General features: G+C 49.3%; 1 protein-coding gene across 2 annotated transcripts in view; it reads right to left on the reverse strand.

The window, feature by feature from the left end:
* Positions 1-5,197: 5,197 nt before the first annotated feature.
* PTPN21 (protein tyrosine phosphatase non-receptor type 21) overlaps positions 5,198-26,412 on the reverse strand; it is a 35,891-nt gene continuing 14,676 nt past the window's right edge. The window contains exons 4-20 of one of the 2 annotated variants that reach the window (XM_069951301.1): positions 23,106-23,203; positions 22,329-22,396; positions 20,835-20,905; positions 20,299-20,386; positions 19,759-19,847; positions 18,852-18,939; positions 17,900-17,976; positions 16,296-16,397; positions 15,222-15,276; positions 14,570-14,651; positions 12,001-13,454; positions 11,116-11,256; positions 9,009-9,230; positions 8,776-8,904; positions 8,199-8,433; positions 7,469-7,629; positions 5,198-7,295 (exon numbers count right to left, since the gene is read on the reverse strand). In XM_069951301.1, the coding sequence (XP_069807402.1) occupies positions 7,167-7,295; positions 7,469-7,629; positions 8,199-8,433; positions 8,776-8,904; positions 9,009-9,230; positions 11,116-11,256; positions 12,001-13,454; positions 14,570-14,651; positions 15,222-15,276; positions 16,296-16,397; positions 17,900-17,976; positions 18,852-18,939; positions 19,759-19,847; positions 20,299-20,386; positions 20,835-20,905; positions 22,329-22,396; positions 23,106-23,203 (3,289 nt within the window). In that variant the 3' untranslated portion in view covers positions 5,198-7,166. The remainder of the gene's footprint in view (positions 7,296-7,468; positions 7,630-8,198; positions 8,434-8,775; positions 8,905-9,008; positions 9,231-11,115; positions 11,257-12,000; positions 13,455-14,569; positions 14,652-15,221; positions 15,277-16,295; positions 16,398-17,899; positions 17,977-18,851; positions 18,940-19,758; positions 19,848-20,298; positions 20,387-20,834; positions 20,906-22,328; positions 22,397-23,105; positions 23,204-26,412) is intronic. The other variant, XM_069951302.1, reaches the window with a different exon arrangement.

A 26,412-nucleotide genomic window follows, 5' to 3' on the forward strand; every position in this document is an offset into this window, starting at 1 on the left:
GTGCGCACGACGTGTCCATTTACTGACGGACAGGCAAATATATGGTCAGGCTATGTTCCCACACAGGATTATTGAAACCAAAACCAGGAGTGGATTGGAAACACAGAAAGGCTATGTTCACACACTGTTGAAATTGAGTGGATGGCCGTCATTTAATGACAAAAAACGTCCCTCATTTTAAAATGACAATTATTATCCGTTAAATGACGGCCATCCACTCAATCCCAGCTGTGTGGGAGCAGAGCCTTTCTGGGTTTCCAATCCATTCCTGGTTTTATTGGCAAAATACTGAGTGAGAATCCTGTGTGTGAACATAGCCTTATAAAAGAGTTTTTGAAATAACTATACAGCCTGATGCGCTGAGATTTTGGTTGTTCTATCACCTGATCTGACTGGTGTGGATTTTGCATTGTACGAGGCTTGGAAACAGATTGCAGAACACTGGATACCAACTGGACCTCCAGCGGGGGCAGAGCTGATAAATAGATTAAAGGGCTTCTCTAGCGCTACAAAAACACGGCCACTTCGAGAGACAGCCCCGCTGTCAAGTGCGGTTTGTAGTTACGCTTCATTCACTTCAATGGACTGAGTTACAAAGCCCCAACCAAACTTGAGACAAGAACGGTGCTGTCTCTGGAAGAAAGTAGCCATGTTTTTGTAACGCTGGAGAACCCCTTTAAATAAAAATGGAAACTGTGGGTCAAATATAAGACAATAGATTTGACTGATTTGGAAAGTCCCATCATGGTCGTCCCCAGGACCATACAGATGAATAGGACATTGCAGATGATATTCAGGATCAGGCGTCTCTAGTCAGAATGGCGACTGGAAAGAATACATCTGCACAGAACACTACAGTCTGATGAGAGTTGTAGTGCTGACATCTCTGCTGGATCAGTCACTTAGATTACATCTCCAGTTACAGCATATGTCTGGTGTTACCTGTGCCCCCCACATCCCTGTGTATAGAGGCCTGTGCCCCCCGCATTCATGTGTATAGAGGCCTGTGCCCCCCGCATCCATGTGTATAGAGGCCTGTGCCCCCCGCATGCATGTGTATAGAGGCCTGTGCCCCCCGCATCCATGTGTATAGAGGCCTGTGCCCCCCGCATCCATGTGTATAGAGGCCTGTGCCCCCCACATCCCTGTGTATAGAGGCCTGTGCCCCCCGCATCCATGTGTATAGAGGCCTGTGCCCCCCGCATGCATGTGTATAGAGGCCTGTGCCCCCCGCATGCATGTGTATAGAGGCCTGTGCCCCCCACATCCCTGTGTATAGAGGCCTGTGCCCCCACATCCATGTGTATAGAGGCCTGTGCCCCCCATATCCATGTGTATAGAGCCCTGTGCCCCCCACATCCATGTGTATAGAGGCCTGTTCCCCCCGCATTCATGTGTATAGAGGCCTGTGCCCCTCATATCCATGTGTATAGAGCCCTGTGCCCCCCGCATCCCTGTGTATAGAGGCCTGTGCCCCCCGCATCCATGTGTATAGAGGCCTGTGCCCCCCGCATCCATGTGTATAGAGGCCTGTGCCCCCGCATCCATGTGTATAGAGGCCTGTGCCCCCCGCATCCATGTGTATAGAGGCCTGTGCCCCCCGCATCCATGTGTATAGAGGCCTGTGCCCCCCGCATCCATGTGTATAGAGGCCTGTGCCCCCCGCATCCATGTGTATAGAGGCCTGTGCCCCCCGCATCCATGTGTATAGAGGCCTGTGCCCCCCGCATCCATGTATATAGAGGCCTGTGCCCCCCGCATGCATGTGTATAGAGGCCTGTGCCCCCATATCCATGTGTATAGAGGCCTGTGCCCCCACATCCATGTGTATAGAGGCCTGTGCCCCCACATCCATGTGTATAGCGGCCTGTGCCCCCCGCATCCATGTGTATAGAGGCCTGTGCCCCCCGCATCCATGTGTATAGAGGCCTGTGCCCCCACATCCATGTGTATAGAGGCCTGTGCCCCCACATCCATGTGTATAGAGGCCTGTGCCCCCCGCATCCATGTGTATAGAGGCCTGTGCCCCCCGCATCCATGTGTATAGAGGCCTGTGCCCCCACATCCATGTGTATAGAGGCCTGTGCCCCCACATCCATGTGTATAGAGGCCTGTGCCCCCCACATCCCTGTGTATAGAGGCCTGTGCCCCCCACATCCATGTGTATAGAGGCCTGTGCCCCCCGCATCCCTGTGTATAGAGGCCTGTGCCCCCCACATCCCTGTGTATAGAGGCCTGTGCCCCTCATATCCATGTGTATAGAGCCCTGTGCCCCCATATCCATGTGTATAGAGGCCTGTGCCCCCCGCATCCATGTGTATAGAGGCCTGTGCCCCCCGCATCCATGTGTATAGAGGCCTGTGCCCCCACATCCATGTGTATAGAGGCCTGTGCCCCCCACATCCATGTGTATAGAGGCCTGTGCCCCCCGCATCCATGTGTATAGAGGCCTGTGCCCCTCATATACTGGAGCCAGTCAGAGCTGCAGTATACAGCAGGGGGGTCTGCTGTATACTGCCCTGTCCTCTGTATAACTCATGTAACATTGTGCAGCACAGAACGAGACTCCAGGTAACCGCTCCAAATAGTTTATTTCCATGGCAAAAATATACTATATCCATTTTTGCATAAAATATCACATATATTACATATTTGGTTACACTGGGATTATCAGGCGGCTTGTACACTACAGGACCCCCGACCATCACATGGTATCAGTCGTGCCAAACGTATCACAATGTTGCAAGGCACTTAACGTGTTCAGCATGGTCGCTGTGTACTATAAACGGCCCATACTACAAGTCTGTAGAACCAGAACTCCCAGCATGCAGATTGTCTCTACATGAATTTCATGCACAGAGGACCCTCATAAGAAGCAGGCAGCGGCTTTATAGGGGGCTATTACACTAGGTCTCTAAGCACTTGGCTCCAGAAATTGGCCATCGTTTTCATTATCGTCTTTTCTTTGTGCAAGAGGGTGAACATGAGGAGATATAATATCCCTTATATACACCCATGGGCACTAAAGATATTAAAGGGCTTCTCCAGGATTAGAAAGCGCACAGCTATTACTGTGCAGAAACAGCGCCACCTCTGTGCTCAGGTTGTGTGTGGTATTACAATTCATTTCAGTGGAACCGAGCTGCAAATCCACATCCAGCCCGAGCAGAAGAGGGGCCATAGTGTACAGGTGTTATCCCGGCTTAGAAAATATAGACATGGAGGTGGATCTGGCAGTAAAACCAACCTGTTGATTGTTTCCATAGTACAGGAGTTTGTTTGAATAAATTATTTTTCTCTTTCTATAAAACAAAGTATTTTCATTATGCATAAAAGGGATGGCACCTGCTACAGGGAAACAATCAGCAAGCAGCTGCTACTAGGGAAACCATCAGCAAGCAGCTGCTACTAGGGACACCATCAGCAAGCAGCTGCTACTAGGGAAACCATCAGCAAGCAGCTGCTACTAGGGACACCATCAGCAAGCAGCTGCTACAGGGAAACCATCAGCACGCAGCTGCTACAGGGAAATCATCAGCAAGCAGCTGCTACAGGGAAACCATCAGCAAGCAGCTGCTACTAGGGAAACCATCAGCAAGCAGCTGCTACAGGGAAACCATCAGCAAGCAGCTGCTACTAGGGACACCATCAGCACGCAGCTGCTACAGGGAAACCATCAGCAAGCAGCTGCTACTAGGGAAACCATCAGCAAGCAGCTGCTACATGGAAACCATCAGCAAGCAGCTGCTACATGGAAACCATCAGCAAGCAGCTGCTACAGGGAAACCATCAGCAAGCAGCTGCTACTAGGGAAACCATCAGCAAGCAGCTGCTACTAGGGAAACCATCAGCAAGCAGCTGCTAAAGGGAAACCATCAGCAAGCAGCTGCTACAGGGAAACCATCAGCAAGCAGCTGCTACTAGGGAAACCATCAGCAAGCAGCTGCTAAAGGGAAACCATCAGCAAGCAGCTGCTACAGGGAAACCATCAGCAAGCAGCTGCTACTATGGAAACCATCAGCAAGCAGCTGCTACAGGGAAACCATCAGCAAGCAGCTGCTACAGGTAAACCATCAGCAAGCAGCTGCTACAGGGAAACCATCAGCAAGCAGCTGCTGGTGACAGTTTCCAGCTAACAGCTAAGCAGAAGTGACACGACAGATGTTACTGATTATTTTATTGGTTATTGATCACATGACATGTCCCCCTGAATAAAGCCGCTGCCTGACCCACACCACGTCCCCCCAATAATAACCTGCACTCCCCATTGTCACACATATCCACTACTCCTTCATATCCGGACCAGTATACACTATATACAGAATGCATAGACCTGCAGAGAGACGCTTCTCCAGCTATCACAGCTGTCACTTACCTCACATGCTTGGTAGTCCTGCAGATTATTCTTGGATTACATTGAGTCATACTCCAGTTACAGCCAGAGCTGCATTCATACTGCTGCTCAGAGGACAGTGTGTGTCAGGGTTGCAGTTTTCTGATACTGGGAAAAATGTTGCAGCTTTGTCTAAGACCGGAGGAAACGACACCACGTAAGCCGAGAATCCCAGCACCAGACCAAGAGTTACCGACCATTCTATGGAACTGGAACCAATGAAATGTATAAGATGTAGCCTCCATCTTACCAGAAGCCCATCCTCTCCTTCCACCACACCCCCTTACCAGAAGCCCTTCCTCTCCTTCCTCCTTTCCCTCTCACCAGAAGCCCATCCTCTCCTTCCACCACACCCCCTTACCAGAAGCCCTTCCTCTCCTTCCTCCTTTCCCTCTCACCAGAAGCCCATCCTCTCCTTCCACCACACCCCCATACCAGAAGCCCATCCTCTCCTTCCTCCACACCCCCATACCAGAAGCCCATCCTCTCCTTCCACCACACCCCCATACCAGAAGCCCATCCTCTCCTTCCTCCTTTCCCTCTCACCAGAAGCCCATCCTCTCCTTCCACCACACCCTCTTACCAGAAGCCCATCCTCTCCTTCCACCACACCCCCTTACCAGAAGCCCATCCTCTCCTTCCACCACACCCCCTTACCAGAAGCCCATCCTCTCCTTCCACCACACCCCCTTACCAGAAGCCCATCCTCTCCTTCCACCACACCCCCATACCAGAAGCCCATCCTCTCCACCACACCCCCTTACCAGAAGCCCATCCTCTCCTTCCACCACACCCCCTTACCAGAAGCCCTTCCTCTCCTTCCACCACACCCCCTTACCAGAAGTCCATCCTCTCCTTCCACCACACCCCCTTACCAGAAGCCCATCCTCTCCTTCCACCACAGCCCCTTACCAGAAGCCCTTCCTCCTTTCCCTCTCACCAGAAGCCCATCCTCTCCTTTCACCACACCCCCATACCAGAAGCCCTTCCTCTCCTTCCTCCTTTCCCTCTCACCATAAGCCCTTCCTCTCCTTCCACCACACCCCTTTACCAGAAGCCCTTCCTCTCCCTCCCCCCTCATTGAAGCCCATCCTATCCTTCCTCCTTTCCCTCTCACCAGATGCCCATCCTATCCTTCCTCTCCCCAGAAGCCCATCCTCTCGTTCCTCTCCCCAGAAGCCCATCCTCTCCTTCCTCCTCTCTCACCAGAAGCCCATCCTCTCCTTCCTCCTCTCTCACCAGAAGCCCATCCTCTTCTTTCTCCTCTCTCACCAGAAGCCCATCCTCTTCTTCCTCCTCTCTCACCAGAAGCCCATCCTCTCCTTCCTCCTCTCTCACCAAAATCCCATCCTCTCCTTCCTCCTCTCTCACCAGAAGCCCATCCTCTCCTTCCTCCTCTCTCACCAGAAGCCCATCCTCTTCTTTCTCCTCTCTCACCAGAAGCCTATCCTCTCCTTCCTCCTCTCTCACCAGAAGCCCATCCTCTTCTTCTTCCTCCTCTCTCACCAGAAGCCCATCCTCTTCTTCCTCCTCTCTCCCCAGAAGCCCATCCTCTCCTCTCACCAGAAGTCCATCCTCTTCTTCCTCCTCTCTCCCCAGAAGCCCATCCTCTCCCCAGAAGCCCATCCTCTCCTCTCCCCAGAAGCCCATCCTCTCCCCAGAAGCCTATCCTCTTCTTCCTCCTCTCTCCCCAGAAGCCCATCCTCTCCTCTCACCAGAAGTCCATCCTCTTCTTCCTCCTCTCTCCCCAGAAGCCCATCCTCTCCTTCCTCTCCCCAGAAGCCCATCCTCTCCCCAGAAGCCTATCCTCTTCTTCCTCCTCTCTCCCCAGAAGCCCATCCTCTCCTTCCTTACCGCTCTTATCTTCACTGAATAAAACTTCAGACATCGCAAATCAGAATTTTTTTCTCTTCAATATTTCTAAAACCTCAATCACATCCACAAAAACCAAGGTAACCCCCCTCCCCTCCCCCTTCCATAAGATGCCAGAATCTCAGGCAATGTATTTTGGGTAAAACCTACACAAAAAAATAGACATTTGTATTTCAATATAAAACAACCGTTTCCTAAAGAAAACTTCAATTCAATTTATAAAAAGGAGCCAAAAAAATATACAAATCCCTCCAAGGTCTCCTGAGTGTAGAGAAGCGAGGCCCCCCGCGCGTCTCTGCACAAAGCTGCACAGCTTCCTATGAGAGCGGCCGAGAAACAAGAACACCGCAGGCAAGTAAAGCGCTGGCGTACATCACACAAGCCTCGGGGGGAACATGGGGGTCTGTGATCCCCCTACTGATAGGTGACTCCAATACTGCACACTGTGGCAATGGGTTAGTAAGATGAAGGGGCATTAAGATATTTGCATCATCATAAATAAAAGTAAAAAACAAAACAAAAAAAAAAGTGCTTTAAAACATCACAAACATCAGTCTTGATTTCAACCAGTAAAATCAGAGCTGTATAGAGTAATACTGCTGTGTGCGGAGTCCTCCACCACCTCACCACAGGCTACAGCGCCCCCCAGTGGTTGAGGCTCTTGCTGGCACTTGAATAGTTTTAGCTTAGACACAGTGCAGGACCGGATAAAGCCTTCCAGGTTCTGTCGTCTGCTGGAGACCCTCGCTGCCCATCCAGGGACCACCCAGAGCTCCATAAGCGTCAGTGGTCACCGCGGTGGTCCGAGGCCACGTCCGGCCTGTAGTAAATCGCCCAGCAACTTATCTACGTAACCGTGACTGTGGTCGGGTCTCCAGACAGCCCCGGGGTGGGGGAGGGGTTAGATGAGGCGAGAGTTCTTTAGGAACTGGATCAGGACTTTGTATACAAAAGTGTACTGAGCGATGGTCTGCACCATCATCATCCGCTGGTGCCGCAGCATGTCCAGAACCAGAGGGATGTCCAGCATCTAGAAGAGGAGACAAGGGGCAGTGAGACGGAGAAGACAAGACACAGCACAGACCTGTCTCCTGGTGTCCTTACAATGTATCAGTCTATGACACTCAATGTGTTCCTATTCAGTGACAGCATGCAGAGATACTGAACACAGATATGAGAACAGATAGTGCAGCACCCCCTCACCTCGTTGTGTTCCAGGCAAGCGATCATGATCTCAGACAGTATGACCACCCCGGTCCGGCCAACGCCCGCGCTGCAGTGGACGAGCACTGGGGGGTTGGGACTGTTGGGGTCACTCGTGCTGTTTGTGTGACGACGAACCGACTGGATCTCTTCTAGATAGGCTGTAAGAGAGCGAGTGAGTGTGATGAGGATGTGATGGGGCAGAGACGTTCTCTAGTCACAGCCAGAGCAACAGTGCAAACACCTTAGATACACTGCAGCCAGAAAATAGCAGTATTGTGAATGCAGCTCTGGATACAACTGGAGTATAGCAATAGATGTAGCCCAAGATGCACAAAATGTGTTATATGAAGAACGCCACTTAAACACAATATAAATGTGCGCTTAAAAGTGTTATTGCAGTTTACTTACTGATCATACATGTACATGTGTTATCCTCCAGTCCCCTCCAGAGCTGCACTCACTATTCTGCCCTTACACCATGTCTTACCCTCCAGTCACCTCCAGAGCTGCACTCACTATTCTGCTGTAACATCATGTCTTATCCACTAGTCACCTCCAGAGCTGCACTCACTATTCTGCTCTTACGACATGTCTTATACCGCAGTGACCCCCAGAGCTGCACTCACTATGCTGCTTTTACATCATGTCACACTACAGTTTCTATAATACCAAGCTGTTGTCTTCACCATTGCCGCATTCTCACCAGGATAAATTCTATTGAACTTACATAGGAATCCCTTCAGGTCCTCGGGGTGGCCGTGCTCGGGCCAATCCGTATACTGCAGGTGCCACACTGTCCGTTCCTGACCAGTCAGTAGGTGTTTTATCTTGAGGCCCGTGGTGGCGTAACATCCGGAGTCTGTGCGGAACCTTGTGGTGATCTTGAATCTTCCGTAGGTGACCGTGTTGTGCCTAGATCCCAGTCGTGGCCAGTATCGGTAACTCTTCTCTCGGCTGCCCTCCTGACCGGGGAAAGAGGAGCAGTTATAATACACCAGCTGATGATGATGATGATGATAACATCATATAGGCATCGCTAGGAGGGAGAGCCCAGGCTGGGGAGTATCCCCAATACCAGGAGGCGCTTCCCTCTTACACAAGGACGGATGGAGTCACAGTGTCCATACATTACTTATACCACTCTGAGCAGTCACTGAACAAGCAGGGGATGCTGAGAGAATTACTGTAACTGAAAGGTATAATATATATATATTTATGTTCCTGGGCGGCAGGTGATGAAGCCGTCGTGGTGCCCGGGCTCTATGGCCGTGTATAGGAGCAGCCCTTCCTCCCGCAGGACTCACCTCCTCCAGCGTTACCATGGCGATGATGGCCACTCCCTGTTCCCACACCATCTGCCAGAAGTCTTGGCACGTGTTGTGCAGAGGACCCTGCGTTGCGATGTAGTCCCACTCCACGCCGCCAACCGTCACCTGTGGAAACGGCAGCAGATGTTCACAAGAGGCGGAGGAACTAAACTGTGCAGACTCTGTGGAGAGTCCTGGAGGTCGGGCGGGGGAGGGGGGGGGGGCGTCACCTTTATGTGGGAGGCGTTGATGTAGCCCGTGTTGTTCTCTTTAGTCGGCACCAGCTCCACCCGGGTGTCGTCATACGGCAGCACGTCCTGGAAGCGGTTGCGTTCTGCGTTCTCAGGGAGGCGCGCTATGGTGCACTCAGTGTCCGGCAGCCGCTTCTTGAGTGTCTGCTCATACTCGGTGAAGACCATGCCCTGCTCCAGCCGCTCCTCAAGGAGTTTACACTGAAAGGAAATAAAGAGGTCACAACCCAGGCGGCAGCCATCTCTGTGCTAATAAAACTATCACTGCTACTAAAAGGGATTATCCAGGATTAGAGAAAACACAGCGCCCCCCCCCCCCCCCCCCCTGCCCTCAGGCTATGTGTGATATTACAATTTAATGGAACTGAGATAAAACACCCAACCTGAGGACAGGAGAGGCGCTGTTTCTAGCGGAGAGCGGCCATGTTTTTCTAAGACTTTTAATCTCAGTTATTCCCCATTTTCATCTATGACTGCAGTCAGTAAATATCCATAAAGAACAGATGAACCACAGCTGAGGGTTTGTTACATTGTATGTAGACAGCAGCACAAACAGAAGATATTCTGTCCTGATCGTCAGTTACCTCAAGAGTACAGAACCCACAGAGCATTGTCTACACTGGATACAGAGCAGGACTAGCTATGTACAATATATCAGTCTGGAGCTCACAGAGCATTGTCTACACTGGATACAGAACAGGACTAGCTATGTACAATGTATCAGTCTGGAGCTCACAGAGCATTGTCTACACTGGATACAGCTGAGAGCAGGACTAGCTATGTACAATGTATCAGTCTGGAGCTCACAGAGCATTGTCTACACTGGATACAGATCAGGACAGCTATATACTATGTATCAGTCTGGAGCTCACAGAGCATTGTCTACACTGAATTCGAGCAGGACAAGCTATGTACAATGTATCACCACACACACACACACACACACATATACATAATACACACACACACACACACATATATATTATATATATATACACACACACACACAGTTATTCTCAATGTGAGCGGGATTAGTGAGATATTGTAATTACCACCAGTGAACACAAGATGGCGACGTTCTCAATGACAAAATCGAGATGCAAGGATCTACTGTAGTATCAGCCAAATCTAAACCAAATCATTTGGCCATTGACTTGTTTAGTCTGGAAGAAGTCGCCCCATCTCCCAAGTGTTCCCATTCCCGCGCCCTTGAGAACACTATCAGCCTTTACAGTGAACTCCTGATACATTGTAACGATTCGTTCACAATAGCATCTGCATAGTCCTCACTCAGATCGCTGTCATGGCGGCTGGCGGTACCGCTCCTCAGTCTGTTGTCTACACTGGATACAGAGCAGGACTAGCTATGTACAATGTATCAGTCTGGAGCTCACAGAGCATTGTCTACACTGGATACAGCTGAGAGCAGGACTAGCTATGTACAATGTATCAGTCTGGAGCTCACAGAGCATTGTCTACACTGGATACAGCTGACAGCAGGACTAGCTATGTACAATGTATCAGGCTGGAGCTTACAGAGCATTGTCTACACTGCATACAGCTGAGAGCAGGACTAGCTATGTACAATGTATCAGTCTGGAGCTCACAGAGCATTGTCTACACTGGATACAGAGCAGGACTAGCTATGTACAATGTATCAGGCTGGAGCTCACAGAGCATTGTCTACACTGGATACAGCTGACAGCAGGACTAGCTATGTACAATGTATCAGTCTGGAGCTCACAGAGCATTGTCTAAACTGGATACAGCTGAGAGCAGGACTAGCTATGTACAATGTATCAGGCTGGAGTCCAGGCTATAGAGCTCATAGAGCATTGTCTACACTGGATATTAGAAAGCTGCAGAACAGACACTATACCAGGACTCCCCAAGCTGAGGCTCTGCAGCTCTTGCACAACCACAACTCCCAGCATGCACAGAGAGCTGAAGCTTTATTTACATAGGACTGCAGTGCGTTTTCCAACATGTCGACCCCCTGTATGGTTGCATTTTGCGATACACTTTGGGCAGCCTACAGCTTGTTCAGCGGGGTGTGAGGACTTATACAATGATCCTCCGCACTTACCCTCTCGTCATTGGACGCTCTGGCTGGCTCCTCCCTCTCGTCATCCTGCAGGGGTATCCGCGGCACAGTTAACCCATTCCATGCTGCCAGTTTTAGGGGCCCCATTTTTTTAGCTTCTGTGCGGTTTCCTTTCTTCATTCCCTGTTAGATGTAACAGAACAAAGAGAAGTAAAGGACAATTCCCATCCAGGCGCACAATTCTCTCCAGTCTGACACAGTGCTCTCTGCTGCCACCTCTGTCCATGTCAGGAACTGTCCAGAGCAGGAGAGGTTTTCTATGGGGATTTGTTGCTGCTCTGGACAGTTCCTGACATGGACAGAGGTGGCAGCAGAGAGCACTGTGTCAGACTGGAGAGAATACACCACTTCCTGCAGGACATACAGGAGCTGATAAGTAACGGAAATGGTTAATTTTTAATACAAGTAGTTTACAAATCTGGCATTTTTTTGCCACCAGTTGATTTGAAAGAAAAAGATTTTTGGGGGGTAAACTATCCCTTTAAATGGGTTATACAGGATTAGAAGAAACAACTACTTTCTAGCAAAACCAGCACCACCCCTGACCTCAGGCTGTGTGTAGTATTACAATTCAGCTCCATTCATTTTAATGGTGCAGAGCTATAATGCCACATCCAAACACAAAGGTGGCGCTGTTTCTCAAAGAGAGCAGCCGTGTTTTTCTAGGTCTGAATATCTCCTTTAAAAGGGATCGTCCAGTATTAGAAGACACAGCTTCTTCCAAAAACAGCGAAACCATGTCCACCGGCTGTGTCTGGTATTGCAGCTCAATGAAGCAAACCACAGACAGGTGTGGAGCTGTTACTGGAAGAAAGCAGCCGTGACGGTGTAATCCTGGGTGTGGCGCCCCCTGTGGGTTGTACTCACTCCTGAGGGTGGTAGTCCTTCCACAATATCCTTCTTCCCAGACAGGACGTCAGACATGGGTCTCTTCTTCACGGGCTCTTTCTTTATTCGGTACCGCACGGTCACAGCTGTCAGGTCAGACTCAGATACAGACGGCGGGATCGATTCATTGTTTCTCCGAGCAGTCATGTGATCTCCAAACTGCACAGGGCTGACGGCAGTCACTCTCCTCTCCTTCTCAGCCTCGGGGGGCTTGTGCTCGTAGATATGGAGATGATTGATGGGCATGGAGCTGTAGGGGTAGCTGGACTCGGACTCGTCAGTATAAGTCTCCATCACCGGCCTTAGCTGGGATCGGTCATAGAGCGGTGTCTGGGCGACATTGGCGCTGTTGTCTTCCTCCTCGTCGTCCTCACTGCTGTGGATCAGCATGGTGGCGTCTGACAGAGACTTCTTGTGACCGTACCGCCCCCTCTCGTGCTCGCCTCCCTGCTCCTCCTTGGTGCGCTCAATGTAAACATTGGTTTGCGAGTCGGTCAGTATAATCCGCTGAGACGCCACATTGGCGGCGGAGGACGAGGCGGTCCGCTCCTTCACCCTCATCCCTTCGAAGCTGTGGGTAATCCCGGCTATTTCAATGCTGTTCCGTTTTTGTAGTTGCGCATGACGGGCAGCGGTCAGCGGTTCACTGACTTCCTGAAGGGAGTGCGCAACCGGCAAACTGTCCTCCTGAAACATCTGGACTGAATGGTGGACGCGCCTGGTGATCAGATCCGGATTACTGCTGCTTGTATGGTGGCGGGTCAGATCCGGGGTGCTGTTTGCCGGACGTGGGTAGGGATAGGGGGGTGGAGGCCGGTAGACCTGAGTCTTCATGATGTTGGAGGGCGTGTAATCCTGAGACTGCAGCTGGACGTTGGTCAGCTCCGGGACACTGACTGCACCCACCACCGGGCGGCGCTCTGCCTGGTAAGGGTATGGAGACTGGCTGTGGAAACTATAGTTAAGGTTGAAAGGATAATGATGAGACTGAGGTGAAGCAAACTGGGCGTGCTCGCGGATCTCAGGCTGGCTATACACCAAGGCGTCTGCGCGGCTGTAGGCGTAAGAGTTGCCAATGTTGAGGTTGCGCATTGAATGGCTCTGCCTGTCCGTGTGCATTATGCCCCTGTTCAGCTGCCTCATGACCGTCTCGTAATCGGGCGTCGGGCGATATGATGGCGGGATGAGAGCGCTGTGCCGGTGGGAGGGGATGTACTCCTGCCTCATGATGTCGCTGCCCGTGATGCTGGGATTGGAGGACATTGGAGAGGGCTGCATGTAGTGCTGCTGCGTGTTCAGAGAGTTGGTGCTGTGGGCGCTGTACACACTGCCGTTGCGGATTCTGCCGTTGTAGTCATGCGGGCTGCGGTCCAGGCTGGTCTGGGAGTGATAGTAATAACCGTTCTGATTGTTCACAAACACCGGCAGATTGTCTGCAATTCACAAAACAAAAGGTATTACATTATATTACATTACATGCTGGTGGCTTTAGCAGCTGCAGACTGGCACAAGATATTCAAACACTAAAGCAGAACTCCACCGAAAATCTCTCTTACAAATCAACTGGTGTCAGAAAGTTAAACAGATTTGTTATTTAAAAAAAATCTCCAGTCTTCCAGTACTTATATCAAAGGAAAATCCCGGCACTCGCCAAACTTCTGCAAGGTGATTTATTTATATAAGTGCATATACAGACAGACGGATCAGGGACGCGCTTCGGCGTATAGTCTTGTTGAGAAAGACTATACGCCGAAACGCGTCCTTGATCCGTCTGTCTGTATATGCACTTATGTGAATTAATCACCTTGCAGAAGTTTGGCGAGTGCCGGGATTTTCCTTTGATGTATTGTACCTTGGCCCGGGCACCACCTTGTGTCGGAGTGCCGACCACTACCAGCTACACGTGTTCCAGTACTTATAAGCAGCTGTAAGTCCTGCAGGAAGTGGTGTATTCTCTCCAGTCTGACACAGTGCTCTCTGCTGCCACCTCTGTCCATGTCAGAGGTTTTCTATGGGGATTTGCTGCTGCTCTGGACAGTTCCTGACATGGACAGAGGTGGCAGCAGAGAGCACTGTGTCAGACTGGAGAGAATACACCACTTCCTGCAGGACATACAGCAGCTGATAAGTACTGAAAGACTGGAGATTTTTAAATAGAAAACATTTATAAATCTATACAAAACTTTCTGACACCAGTTAATTTTTTAAAAAATAAAATAAAATCTTTGCCAGAGTACCCCTTTAAGGGAACTGTACTAAAGATTTTTGCAGCTTAGTCAGGGCATGATGGGAGTTGTAGTTCAGCAACAGCTACAAGTTGGGGATCACCCATTAATTGGATAAGGCATCGCTGCTAAATCTTTCAGGAGAATAACCAAACTTGTCTCCAGCCTGGATCCATTATAGAGCGGCTCATTATATTCCACTGTTCTCTCCACGGCACTAAATGATGTAATACTATCCTCTATATCACTGCATGCTACTGTTCTATGTTATCAGCCAGTCCAAGACCTCATCAAATCAATGACATCACATAAAGTCCGGTTACCTTGGGAGGAGGTGTACGGCTCACTGTAGTGTCCATTGTAATGCATCTGGGGAGGGGGGATCATGTACGGCTGGTGCTTCGGCTGCAGGAGACACAAAGAGGACCTGAGATCCACACACCTTATACTACAAGAACAACCAGAAACTATATTATGTAGTCACAGCCCCGCCCCCTGGATGACATCACTGATATAATGACATGTGATCTGACAGAAGACCAAACACCTTATGCTACAGGATCAGCTCGTCATCTATTACTGCTGACACCCAGCCTGTATATCATGTGTATAAAGAGGTAGTCACAGCCCCGCCCCCTGTATATCATGTGTATAGAGAGGTAGTCACAGCTCTGCCCCCTGTATATCATGTGTATAGAGAGGTAGTAACAGCCCCGCCCCCTGTATATCATGTGTATAGAGAGGTAGTCACTGCCCCGCCCCCTGTATATCATGTGTATAGAGAGGTAGTCACAGCTCTGCCCCCTGTATATCATGTGTATAGAAAGGTAGTCACAGCCCCGCCCCCTGTATATCATGTGTATAGAGAGGTAGTCACCACCCCGCCCCCTGTATATCATGTGTATAGAGAGGTAGTCACCGCCCCGCCCCCTGTACATCACTGATATAATGCTAATATAATGACATTGCTCTTACCAGTGACATTCGCGTTGATGACCGCCTCCGCACCGGATTTACTGCCTGGGTTTGCCTTGAATAAGATAGATGATAGTAAGTTATCACGTTCTAGATGGAGAATGGAAAATTATTACTGGGAAAAGCAGTAAACATTGTCAACAAGCGATGCTGATGTCACTACTCATCCTTCCCATCAGCCCCTCCAAGCAGCGGCCATCACTCACTCACCTCAGATTCCTTAAAGAGTCACTGTCATTTTTTTTTTTTTTTTGCAGAAAGCAGATAACAGAGGATTACAGGCACAGAGCTGGGTGAAAGCTGTAATCAGAGCTCAGAGAGGTCAGTGGTGACTGTCAGAGGAGATAAAGGGCGATGGATTTGTAGATTAATTCTTTGTTGTCCAGTTTTGGTCTTTTATTTAGCTCTCTCAATAGGAGAACAATGAAGACAGGGGGGGGGGGGGGGGAAGAGCTTCAAAAATGCATTTTTCGCCTAATAAACCCAATGACAGTTTCTTAAAATCGCCTGGACTATTGATTTCTGCAAAAAAAATTTAACGTGACACTTGAACATTGAACACTAGTTATAGTATCAGGATCCTGGGACGCCTGAATGGCGCTCTCCATGGTGGTGATTTAGAAGGACGACTCTAATAATTCAGCTCTCCTAGGCTCCTGACATGTTTAGTTATGGAGCTTCTATCAATGCATCACCGGTCAGGAGACCGGGAGAGCTGGATGATAACCTCTTTGGGAATAGAATTCAATAACCACTGACAGAGGAGAACGCCATATCACTAGGATGGGAAACCTGTGGCCCTCCAGCAGTTGCAAAACTACAACTCCCATCATGCTTTTGGCTGGCCAGGCATAATGGGAATTAAAGTTAAAGAATTAAAGCTGGAGGGCTACAAATTCCCTATACCTCCCATATCACATACATCAGCTGCTACAGAACTACAAGTGACAGCATGCTGTGACTAGCAGAGATTCCAAGCAGATGGAAAACCTTATGCCAGCTGTGCACTACAAGGCGGCCATGTACAGGAGCAGATCATGCAGCGCACGGGGCAGGTGACGGGCGAGCTCTCACCCTTTAGGAAACGACGGACGGGACAGAATCGGAAAGCGTTGGAAAGAGAGAAGAGAAGAAGATTTCTGGGAAGAGTCCACAAGAGGAGGAACTGATGAACCACTGAGGATAAATAGATAAAGGTCACATGGAAGTACAGAGAAGCTGCTAAAATACTCTGTGCTGCTGCAGGCTGAGGTTTCAAATTTAAAGGGCCAGTTCAGTCTTACATGAGTTTAAAGGGGTACTGCAGCAATAATTGGTGTCAGAAAGTTATATAGATTTATATATTAATCCTAGTTAAACCTCCAGTCTTCCAGTACTTTTCAGCTGCTGTATGTCCTGCAGGAAGTGGTTTATTCTTTCCAGTCTGACACAGTGCTCTCTGCTGCCATCTCTGTCCATGAGATTTTCTATGGGGATTTGCTGCTGCTCTGGACAGTTCCTGACATGGACAGAGGTGGCAGCAGAGAGCACTGTGTCAGACTGGAGAGAATATACCACTTCCTGCAGGACATACAGCAGCCGATAAGTACTGGAAGACTGGAGATGTTTAACTAGAATTAATATATAAATCTATATAACTAACTATCTGACACCAGTTGATTTGGAGTTCCCCTTTACCCTTAATATAATGAAACACTTATTATTTATTTTCCTTCCATTCTGAAGATGTCTATCTGCTGCCAGTAAGTGAGAATGTTTCCACAGCTGAAGGTCTGTTACAGTGTATCAGCGCAGATAAGCAAATTCTTTTACAGGTGGAAAATCTTTTCACCAAGATAAACAGCCGCTCTCCGTGGGACGCCGGAAAGTTTCCGCTCTCACGCCGAGCGCCGTCACATCTTCCATTCACTTTATCAGAAAAAGTAAAAAAAAAAAAAAAGCTGAAGAAATCCACTCAGGGAGGGGGAGCGATAAACAGGACGGACCGGTCCTCCATGGAGCTTACAATCATTTCACACTAAAACTTCTGCCACTTTCTACTTCACTCTCATTTCCAGGATCTACGCAGAAAAATACGATTTTATCCTACGATTTTCACGTATTCCCTATACGTGAGAGATATACGTGAGAGATAAGTATGTGATCTGCCGGAGGTCTTGTGCCTGCCACATACAGCAGCAGTGCGTGTGCTCGGCCACTGGATAGCTTACACTGATACATGGTAACAAACCTTCAGCTGTGACTAATGTCACAGGAACAGGAATCAGGGAGCAGAGATCTTGAGGATGTTTTATGGGGGCAGCTGGGAGATGGCGGCATCTGTGCTACTATAAGAGCCATGTGCAATAGGCAGGTGTCCCCAAGACAAGGGAAGAGTCTGTGTGCGGAGGACAGGTGGTCACAACTTACACAGAGCAGTGACAATGGCGCTCTGTCCTCCTGTATGGACACTGCAGCGTCAGGCATGAGGATATAGAGCAACAGCTGACGGGGTAGGGGATTCCTGCTGACCCCCATCTCATATACAGAAGGCACCTACCATCAATCCTATATATAACTACTGAAACTCCTCCACTATAATCAGTGTAAGACCAGCAAGAAACGGCTGATAACTGTGAGCAATAGAGCGCCCGGCACAGCAGACACTCACACAATGCATATAAGGGGTCTGTACTCACAGGTTACAGTTCATCCTGTAGAACTTGTGCCGGGCGACGCACATCCGCCACACGTACTTAGCAGTTTCCATGTCTTCCTAAGGAAGCAAAACAGGAAAGGTTACTGGAAAACCAAACGCTGGTAATTCAGTCACATGACACAGCGCCAACGACCCTTAGTAACCCCACAAGCCCCATGCTAAATGGAGACTCAGTGTAGATATATTGCTGATTCTGAGTTACATCCTATATTATACTCCAGAGCTGCACTCACTCTTCTGCCGGTGGGGTCACTGTGTACATACATTACATTACTGATCCTGAGTTCCATCCTGTATTATACTCCAGAGCTGCACTCACTATTCTGCTGGTGGGGTCACTGTGTACATACATTACATTACTGATCCTGAGTTACATCCTATATTATACTCCAGAGCTGCACTCACTATTCTGCCGGTGGGGTCAATGTGTACATACATTACTGATCCTGAGTTCCATCCTGTATTATACTCCAGAGCTGCACTCACTCTTCTGCCGGTGGGGTCAATGTGTACATACATTACTGATCCTGAGTTCCATCCTGTATTATACTCCAGAGCTGCACTCACTCTTCTGCCGGTGGAGTCAATGTGTACATACATTACTGATCCTGAGTTCCATCCTGTATTATACTCCAGAGCTGCACTCCCTATTCTGCTGGTGGGGTGACTGTGTACATACATTACTTACCCTGTACTGATCCTGAGTTCCATCCTGTATTATACCCCAGAGCTGCACTCACTATTCTGCTGGTGGGTTCACTGTGTATATACATTACATTACTGATCCTGAGTTACATCCTGTATTATACCCCAGAGCTGCACTCACTATTCTGCTGGTGGAGTCATTGGGTACTTCCATTACAAAGTGACTCCATCTGCAGAGCGATTGCAGCTCTGGAGCACAGCTATACATCTCTATATGGAATACTTACAGTCTGGAACTGGATGGTTTCCTCCTTACTGGCCAGCTCCAGAGTGAAGAAGGATTTGTTGTGGGACATGTTAGTGATGTCCAGCCACCTGTAAAGAAAACAATTATTGTCAGTCTGTCGTCCATGATGCGGACCCTAAACCAGAGATGAAGACCCTATACTCTGCCTATAATGTGGTTACAAACACTGCACCGTATACCTCTATGAAGTCATCGCAGCCCTTTTATGCTCTGTTCACACCCAGCTGCCTTCACAATCCCTCTGACTTGTACTCTACCTACATCCCTATCACCCCCTGCTGCTTCAGCATCTGTTTGGGGCGTGAGTACGATGCTGACAGGCTCCGTTAGGCAGATGTACAGGAATACATTTTAATTGTATTCAGATTTGTAACAATTTATCGATGAAGCTGAATCTCTGAGTGAAGCAGAACGGGAACACATATCTCCTGGACTCCAGACAGACAGCTCTTACCTGCACTGATACACTGTAACAAACCCTCTGATGGATTAGAGGCCATGTAGAGGGAATGTTCCTATTCACTGACAACAAATTCGTCAGACAACTGCAGATGTTTTTATTGAATAAAGTGTTTTCTCTATAATAACTATCACCTATGTGCAGGATCAGTGAGGGTCTGTCAGCTGGGATCCCCATCCATCATGAGAATGAGGGTCCCCAGTGCCCCTGTGTAAATGGAGCGGGAGTGGAGTATGCTCTCAGCTGGGTTCCGCCGTCCTATACAGAGCGGCAGTGTACAGATTCCATTAACTGTCTATGTCAATGAATGAAGTCTACATACCACTGTCCAGAGAGTGAGTGCTCCCCCCTAACATGATCACAGCTATATTTACACTAGAATGGACACCGACCCTTTAAGTAATAACCCACAAGCCTGGACACTTACCGGAAGACAACAGGCGCTCTGCCATTCTTGTGTCTGACAAAGATCCCGTTGAGGCATGCTCCGATGGAGAGGTCGGCACCTTGGCTGTCCTGGGGATGGGGGGGGGGGGGGTGGAGAACAATCTGGGGTCAGGAGAGTGTAATAACTGTGTATTTATAAAGGAAGCCATTTACATCCACATAAGAGTCATTATCTGTGCTTCCACAATGCACTGCTCTCAGGCAGAAGGATAGTGGCACACCTGTGGAGGTGACTGGAGAGGAGCATTGGATGGTACTCGAGCGCCCGGCACACCCACTCCTATAAGTGGGGGCACAAACTCTCCAGCAGCAGTATAGTACAGAAGTGAACAGGTCAGAGGGCACCAAAGACATTCAGTCACATATTAGGTGCAGTGCCTAGTAACAACCTGCAGATGGCAGCATCATAATACCCGCAGATGTTTGGAAGCAAGATGAGGCGATTTCATTGATCAGAACATGTCCAGGCGTCCCCCGCACCGGTTACCTCTACGCTGCTATCCTCTCACTCATAGATTACCTTGGCAGGGTATGTTTCCTCTCCGTAGTTTTCCAGCCTCTCAATTTCCTGCATGTACAAGAGCTCGGCCTCAGGAGGGGAGAGACCCCTGCAAAGAGACACAAGATTATAGAGACTGATCTGCTCCAGGTCCCCCGGCTCAGGCTTCTTTAACAGGACTCTGTCCTCCCTGTAGAGCCTTTCTGCTGAGCTTGTGACTATAGAACAGAATCAAAACTGAACAAGCAGATCGGCAGTGCAAAGCATGGTGGAGGAAGGAGCAGCCAAAGCCTCTGATAGACAATGCACTAGTCATAGCTGTGTCGTAGAGGAGCAAAGCTGCAGTGCAAAGCATGGCGAAAGAAGGAGAAGGCAAGCCAGCTGAGCTGGAGTCACTAGTCCTAGCTGTGTCCTAGAGGAGCAGAGCTGCAGTGTAAAGGACAGAAAACCAATGTAGATTGCAGAGATACATGAGGGGGCAATAAAATGTGAATGGCACCTGAATTGTAAATGTATGTATGTATGTATGTATGTATGTATGTATAGGAGAAACGTACCGCAGCTTTTGGTGCAGCACCGCTACGCTCTGTGTCGCCTCCTCCAGCGTCTTCTCATCCTGTATCCATCCCTATAAGCAAGAAAATAACTGCATTAAAATTATCAACAACAAAAAGATCTAAGTGTATAACCCCCAAATAGAGAAATAATATCCAGCCAACAAAAGAACAGAAATTATTCTGAAGGATTTGTCCAGTTTTATATAAACCTCATTCATATATTTATCTAACTCCTCCAGAATGATCCAATGTAACAGACCCTCAGCACAGGAGGGGCTCTGCCTGGTAACAATGTAACAGACCCTCAGCACAGGAGGGGGCTCTGCCTGGATACAATGTAACAGAACCTCAGCACAGGAGGGGCTCTGCCTGGATACAATGTAACAGACCCTCAGCACAGGAGGGGCTCTGCCTGGATACAATGTAACAGACCCTCAGCACAGGAGGGGGCTCTGCCTGGATACAATGTAACAGACCCTCAGCACAGGAGGGGGCTCTGCCTGGATACAATGTAACAGACCCTCAGCACAGGAGGGGGCTCTGCCTGGATACAATGTAACAGACCCTCAGCACAGGAGGGGGCTCTGCCTGGATACAATGTAACAGACCCTCAGCACAGGAGGGGCTCTGCCTGGATACAATGTAACAGACCCTCAGCACAGGAGGGGGCTCTGCCTGGTAACAATGTAACAGACCCTCAGCACAGGAGGGGCTCTGCCTGGATACAATGTAACAGACCCTCAGCACAGGAGGGGGCTCTGCATGGATACAATGTAACAGACCCTCAGCACAGGAGGGGGCTCTGCCTGGATACAATGTAACAGACCCTCAGCACAGGAGGGGCTCTGCCTGGATACAATGTAACAGACCCTCAGCACAGGAGGGGGCTCTGCCTGGATACAATGTAACAGACCCTCAGCACAGGAGGGGCTCTGCCTGGATACAATGTAACAGACCCTCAGCACAGGGGGGCCTCTGCCTGGATACAATGTAACAGACCCTCAGCACAGGGGGGCCTCTGCCTGGATACAATGTAACAGACCCTCAGCACAGGGGGGGGGGGGGGGCTCTGCCTGGATACAATGTAACAGACCCTCAGCACAGGGGGGGGGGGGGGCTCTGCCTGGATACAATGTAACAGACCCTCAGCACAGGAGGGGCTCTGCCTGGATACAATGTAACAGACCCTCAGCACAGGAGGGGGCTCTGCCTGGATACAATGTAACAGACCCTCAGCACAGGGGGGCCTCTGCCTGGATACAATGTAACAGACCCTCAGCACAGGGGGGCCTCTGCCTGGATACAATGTAACAGACCCTCAGCACAGGAAACAATGGATACGGGATACAGCGTAACATTAGGTCAGTAGAGGTCTCATCATCTGATATAGATTATATTCTGATATAATATATAGGTTGTGATACAAAGCTGAAGCTTTATACAAGCCTGGACTGAAGGTTTCACACCATGAGAAGTTACCGGTGAGGGTCTTACCACAGGAAACAGTGCGTAACGCTGCAGGAAATCCTGAGATTCGTACTGATCGTAGTCTCCAAAATCAGCTGGAAGAGGAAAAAGAGGCCGCCTGTAATCCAGAGAGAAGCATGGAAAGAGCGCAGGAGGGCGACACACGTGGCCCACACCCAGCGCCACAACCAACAATGGGGGTGCTGGAGGTTAACATACAACTCAACATAGCAACCTATAACTCCAGCTGCTGCCGAACTACAACTCCCAGCAGCAGGAGAGCAGCATGGAGGCCATTGAATTATATTAACACATTATATCAGGGGGTCTCCAGCTGTTGCCAAACTACAACTGCCATCCGGCCCGGACAGCCAAAGCTTTAGCTCCCCAGGCATGATGGGAATTGTAGTCCTGCACTAGGTGGAGGGTGATAGTTATATAAGTATCCATGTGCAGCAGAATTCCATTATCCAGCATCTAGTCTGTCAAGGAGCGGCCCATAGAATGTAGGATCATTGGCCTCCTCACCAGTCCGGACTAATCCACCACATTTATTCAGGTGCCGGACTATCGGAAGCATGGCAGTTTTCTGAATGTGACTTGATTTCTGGATTTCAGGAAGGGAGGGTTCAGGCTCGCCCACTCGAGCAGAGGGATGACCCTTCCATTGGACCAATCCTGATCTAATGGAGACTGACACAAGTATCATGTATACAGAACGTAATAACCTCACACCACTACTGACTCATAAAAGGGGGTAGTGTCCCTTTAAATCTGTACAATGGGAGATGTTGGTGTACTCACCCTGCACAGCCAGACCCGCCAGCTGGATCGCTTGCTCCAAGGTACAGGAGATCTTCCCCTCTAAAATGTCCTTCTTCAGCTGCAGGTAATACTGATATCTGCAAGAGACAAAGTGCGGGCAGAGATCAGAGCCGCAACAAGACTGCGTACACCACCGGAGCTGACATCCAGGAGAACGCTGGGTGACAGCCACTATTATATGTTTATACTGCGTCTGTCACCCAGCTTTCCTAGAACCTAGAGTGCGCAGAAACATCCCCGCTAATTTACTGTTCAGGATTCCAGGAAAGCTATGTAACAAGCCTGAATTAAAGGGGTTGTCCTTCCAGAAACAGCACCTCTCCTGTACTTGGGTGGGTGGGAAGGTTGGTATAGCAAGTTAGCTCCATTGAAGTGAATGGACACGAATTGTAATACCACACACAACCTGAGGACAGGGGTGGTGCTGTGCTTGTAGGAAAGTAGCTGTGTATCATCTAACGCTGGATAAACCCTATAATGACATGATACAAAAAAAATAGATGGCATAGAACCCTCTGTATACTCCTCCTGTATACCCCTCCTATATCCGCCTCTATATCCTCTGTATACCCCTCCTGCATCCGCCTCTATATCCTCTGTATACCCCTCTATATCCTCTGTTATTCCTCTTGCATCCGCCTCTATATTCTTTGTATGCCGCTCCTGTATCTGCCTCTATACCCTCTGTATACTCCTGTATCCGCCTCTATATTCCTTGTATACCCCTCCTGTATCCACTTCTATATCCTCTGTATACCCCTCCTGTATCCACCTCTACATCCTCTGTATACCCCTCCAGCATCCGCCTCTATATACCCCTCCTGTATCCGTCTCTATATCCTCTGTATACCCCTCCTGTATCCGCCTCTATATCCTCTGTATACCCCTCCTATATCCGCCTCTATATCCTCTGTATAGCCTTCCTATATCTGCCTCTATATCCTCTGTTATTCCTCCTGCAACCCCCTCTATATCCTCTGCATACCCCTCCTGTATCCGTCTCTATATCCTCTGTATACCCCTCCTGTATCTGCCTCTATATCCTCTGTATACCCCTCCTGTATCCTCCTCTATATCCTCTTTATACCTTCTGTATCTACCTCTATATCCTCTGTATACTTTTCCTGTATTAGACTCTATATCCTCCATATACCCCTCCTGCATGTGCCTCTATACCTTCTGCATACCCCTCCTGTATCCGCCTCTATATCCTCTGTATACCCCTCCTGTATCCGCCTCTATATCCTTTATATACCCCTCCTGTATCCTCCTCTATATCCTCTGTATACCCCTCCAGTATCCGCCTCTATATCCTTTATATACCCCTCCTGTATCCGCCTCTATATCCTCTGTACACCTCCTGTATATCCTCTGTATACCCCTTCTGTATCCGCCTCTATATCCTCTGTATACCCCTCCTGTATCCGCCTCTATATCCTTTATATACCCCTCCTGTATCCGCCTCTATATCCTCTGTACACCTCCTGTATATCCTCTGTATACCCCTTCTGTATCCGCCTCTATATCCTCTGTATACCTCTCCTGTATCCGCCTCTATATCCTCCGTATACCCCTCCTGCATGTGCCTCTATATCCTCTGTACACCTCCTGTATATCCTCTGTATACCCCTTCTGTATCCGCCTCTATATCCTCTGTATACCCCTCCTGTATCCGCCTCTATATCCTCTGTATACCCCTCCTGCATGTGCCTCTATATCCTCTGTACACCTCCTGTATATCCTCTGTATACCCCTTCTGTATCCGCCTCTATATCCTCTGTATACCTCTCCTGTATCCGCCTCTATATCCTCCGTATACCCCTCCTGCATGTGCCTCTATATCCTCTGTACACCTCCTGTATATCCTCTGTATACCCCTTCTGTATCCGCCTCTATATCCTCTGTATACCTCTCCTGTATCCGCCTCTATATCCTCCGTATACCCCTCCTGCATGTGCCTCTATATCCTCTGTATACCCCTCCTGTATCCGCCTCTATATCCTCTGTATACCCCTCCTGTATCCGCCTCTATATCCTCTGTATACCCCTCCTGTATCCGCCTCTATATCCTCTGTATACCCCTCCTGTATCCGCCTCTATATCCTCTGTATACCCCTCCTGTATCCGCCTCTATATCCTCTGTATACCCCTCCTGTATCCGCCTCTATATCCTCTGTATACCCCTCCTGTATCCGCCTCTATATCCTCTGTATACCCCTCCTGTATCCGCCTCTATATCCTCTGTATACCCCTCCTGTATCCGCCTCTATATCCTCTGTATACCCCTCCTGTATCCGCCTCTATATCCTCTGTATACCCCTCCTGTATCCGCCTCTATATCCTCTGTATACCCCTCCTGTATCCGCCTCTATATCCTCTGTATACCCCTCCTGTATCCGCCTCTATATCCTCTGTATACCCCTCCTGTATCCGCCTCTATATCCTCTGTATACCCCTCCTGTATCCGCCTCTATATCCTCTGTATACCCCTCCTGTATCCGCCTCTATATCCTCTGTATACCCCTCCTGTATCCGCCTCTATATCCTCTGTATACCTCTCCTGTATCCGCCTCTATATCCTCTGTATACCCCTCCTGTATCCGCCTCTATATCCTCTGTATACCCCTCCTGTATCCGCCTCTATATCCTCTGTATACCCCTCCTGTATCCGCCTCTATATCCTCTGTATACCCCTCCTGTATCCGCCTCTATATCCTCTGTATACCCCTCCTGTATCCGCCTCTATATCCTCTGTATACCCCTCCTGTATCCGCCTCTATATCCTCTGTATACCCCTCCTGTATCCGCCTCTATATCCTCTGTATACCCCTCCTGTATCCGCCTCTATACCCTCTGTATACCCCTCCTGTATCCGCCTCTATACCCTCTGTATACCCCTCCTGTATCCGCCTCTATATCCTCTGTATACCCCTCCTGTATCCGCCTCTATATCCTCTGTATACCCCTCCTGTATCCGCCTCTATATCCTCTGTATACCCCTCCTGTATCCGCCTCTATATCCTCTGTATACCCCTCCTGTATCCGCCTCTATATCCTCTGTATACCCCTCCTGTATCCGCCTCTATATCCTCTGTATACCCCTCCTGTATCCGCCTCTATATCCTCTGTATACCCCTCCTGTATCCGCCTCTATATCCTCTGTATACCCCTCCTGTATCCGCCTCTATATCCTCTGTATACCCCTCCTGTATCCGCCTCTATATCCTCTGTATACCCCTCCTGTATCCGCCTCTATATCCTCTGTATACCCCTCCTGTATCCGCCT

This window comes from Dendropsophus ebraccatus, chromosome 13 (genome assembly GCF_027789765.1).
Source record: "Dendropsophus ebraccatus isolate aDenEbr1 chromosome 13, aDenEbr1.pat, whole genome shotgun sequence".
NCBI classification, from domain to species: Eukaryota; Metazoa; Chordata; class Amphibia; order Anura; family Hylidae; genus Dendropsophus; species Dendropsophus ebraccatus.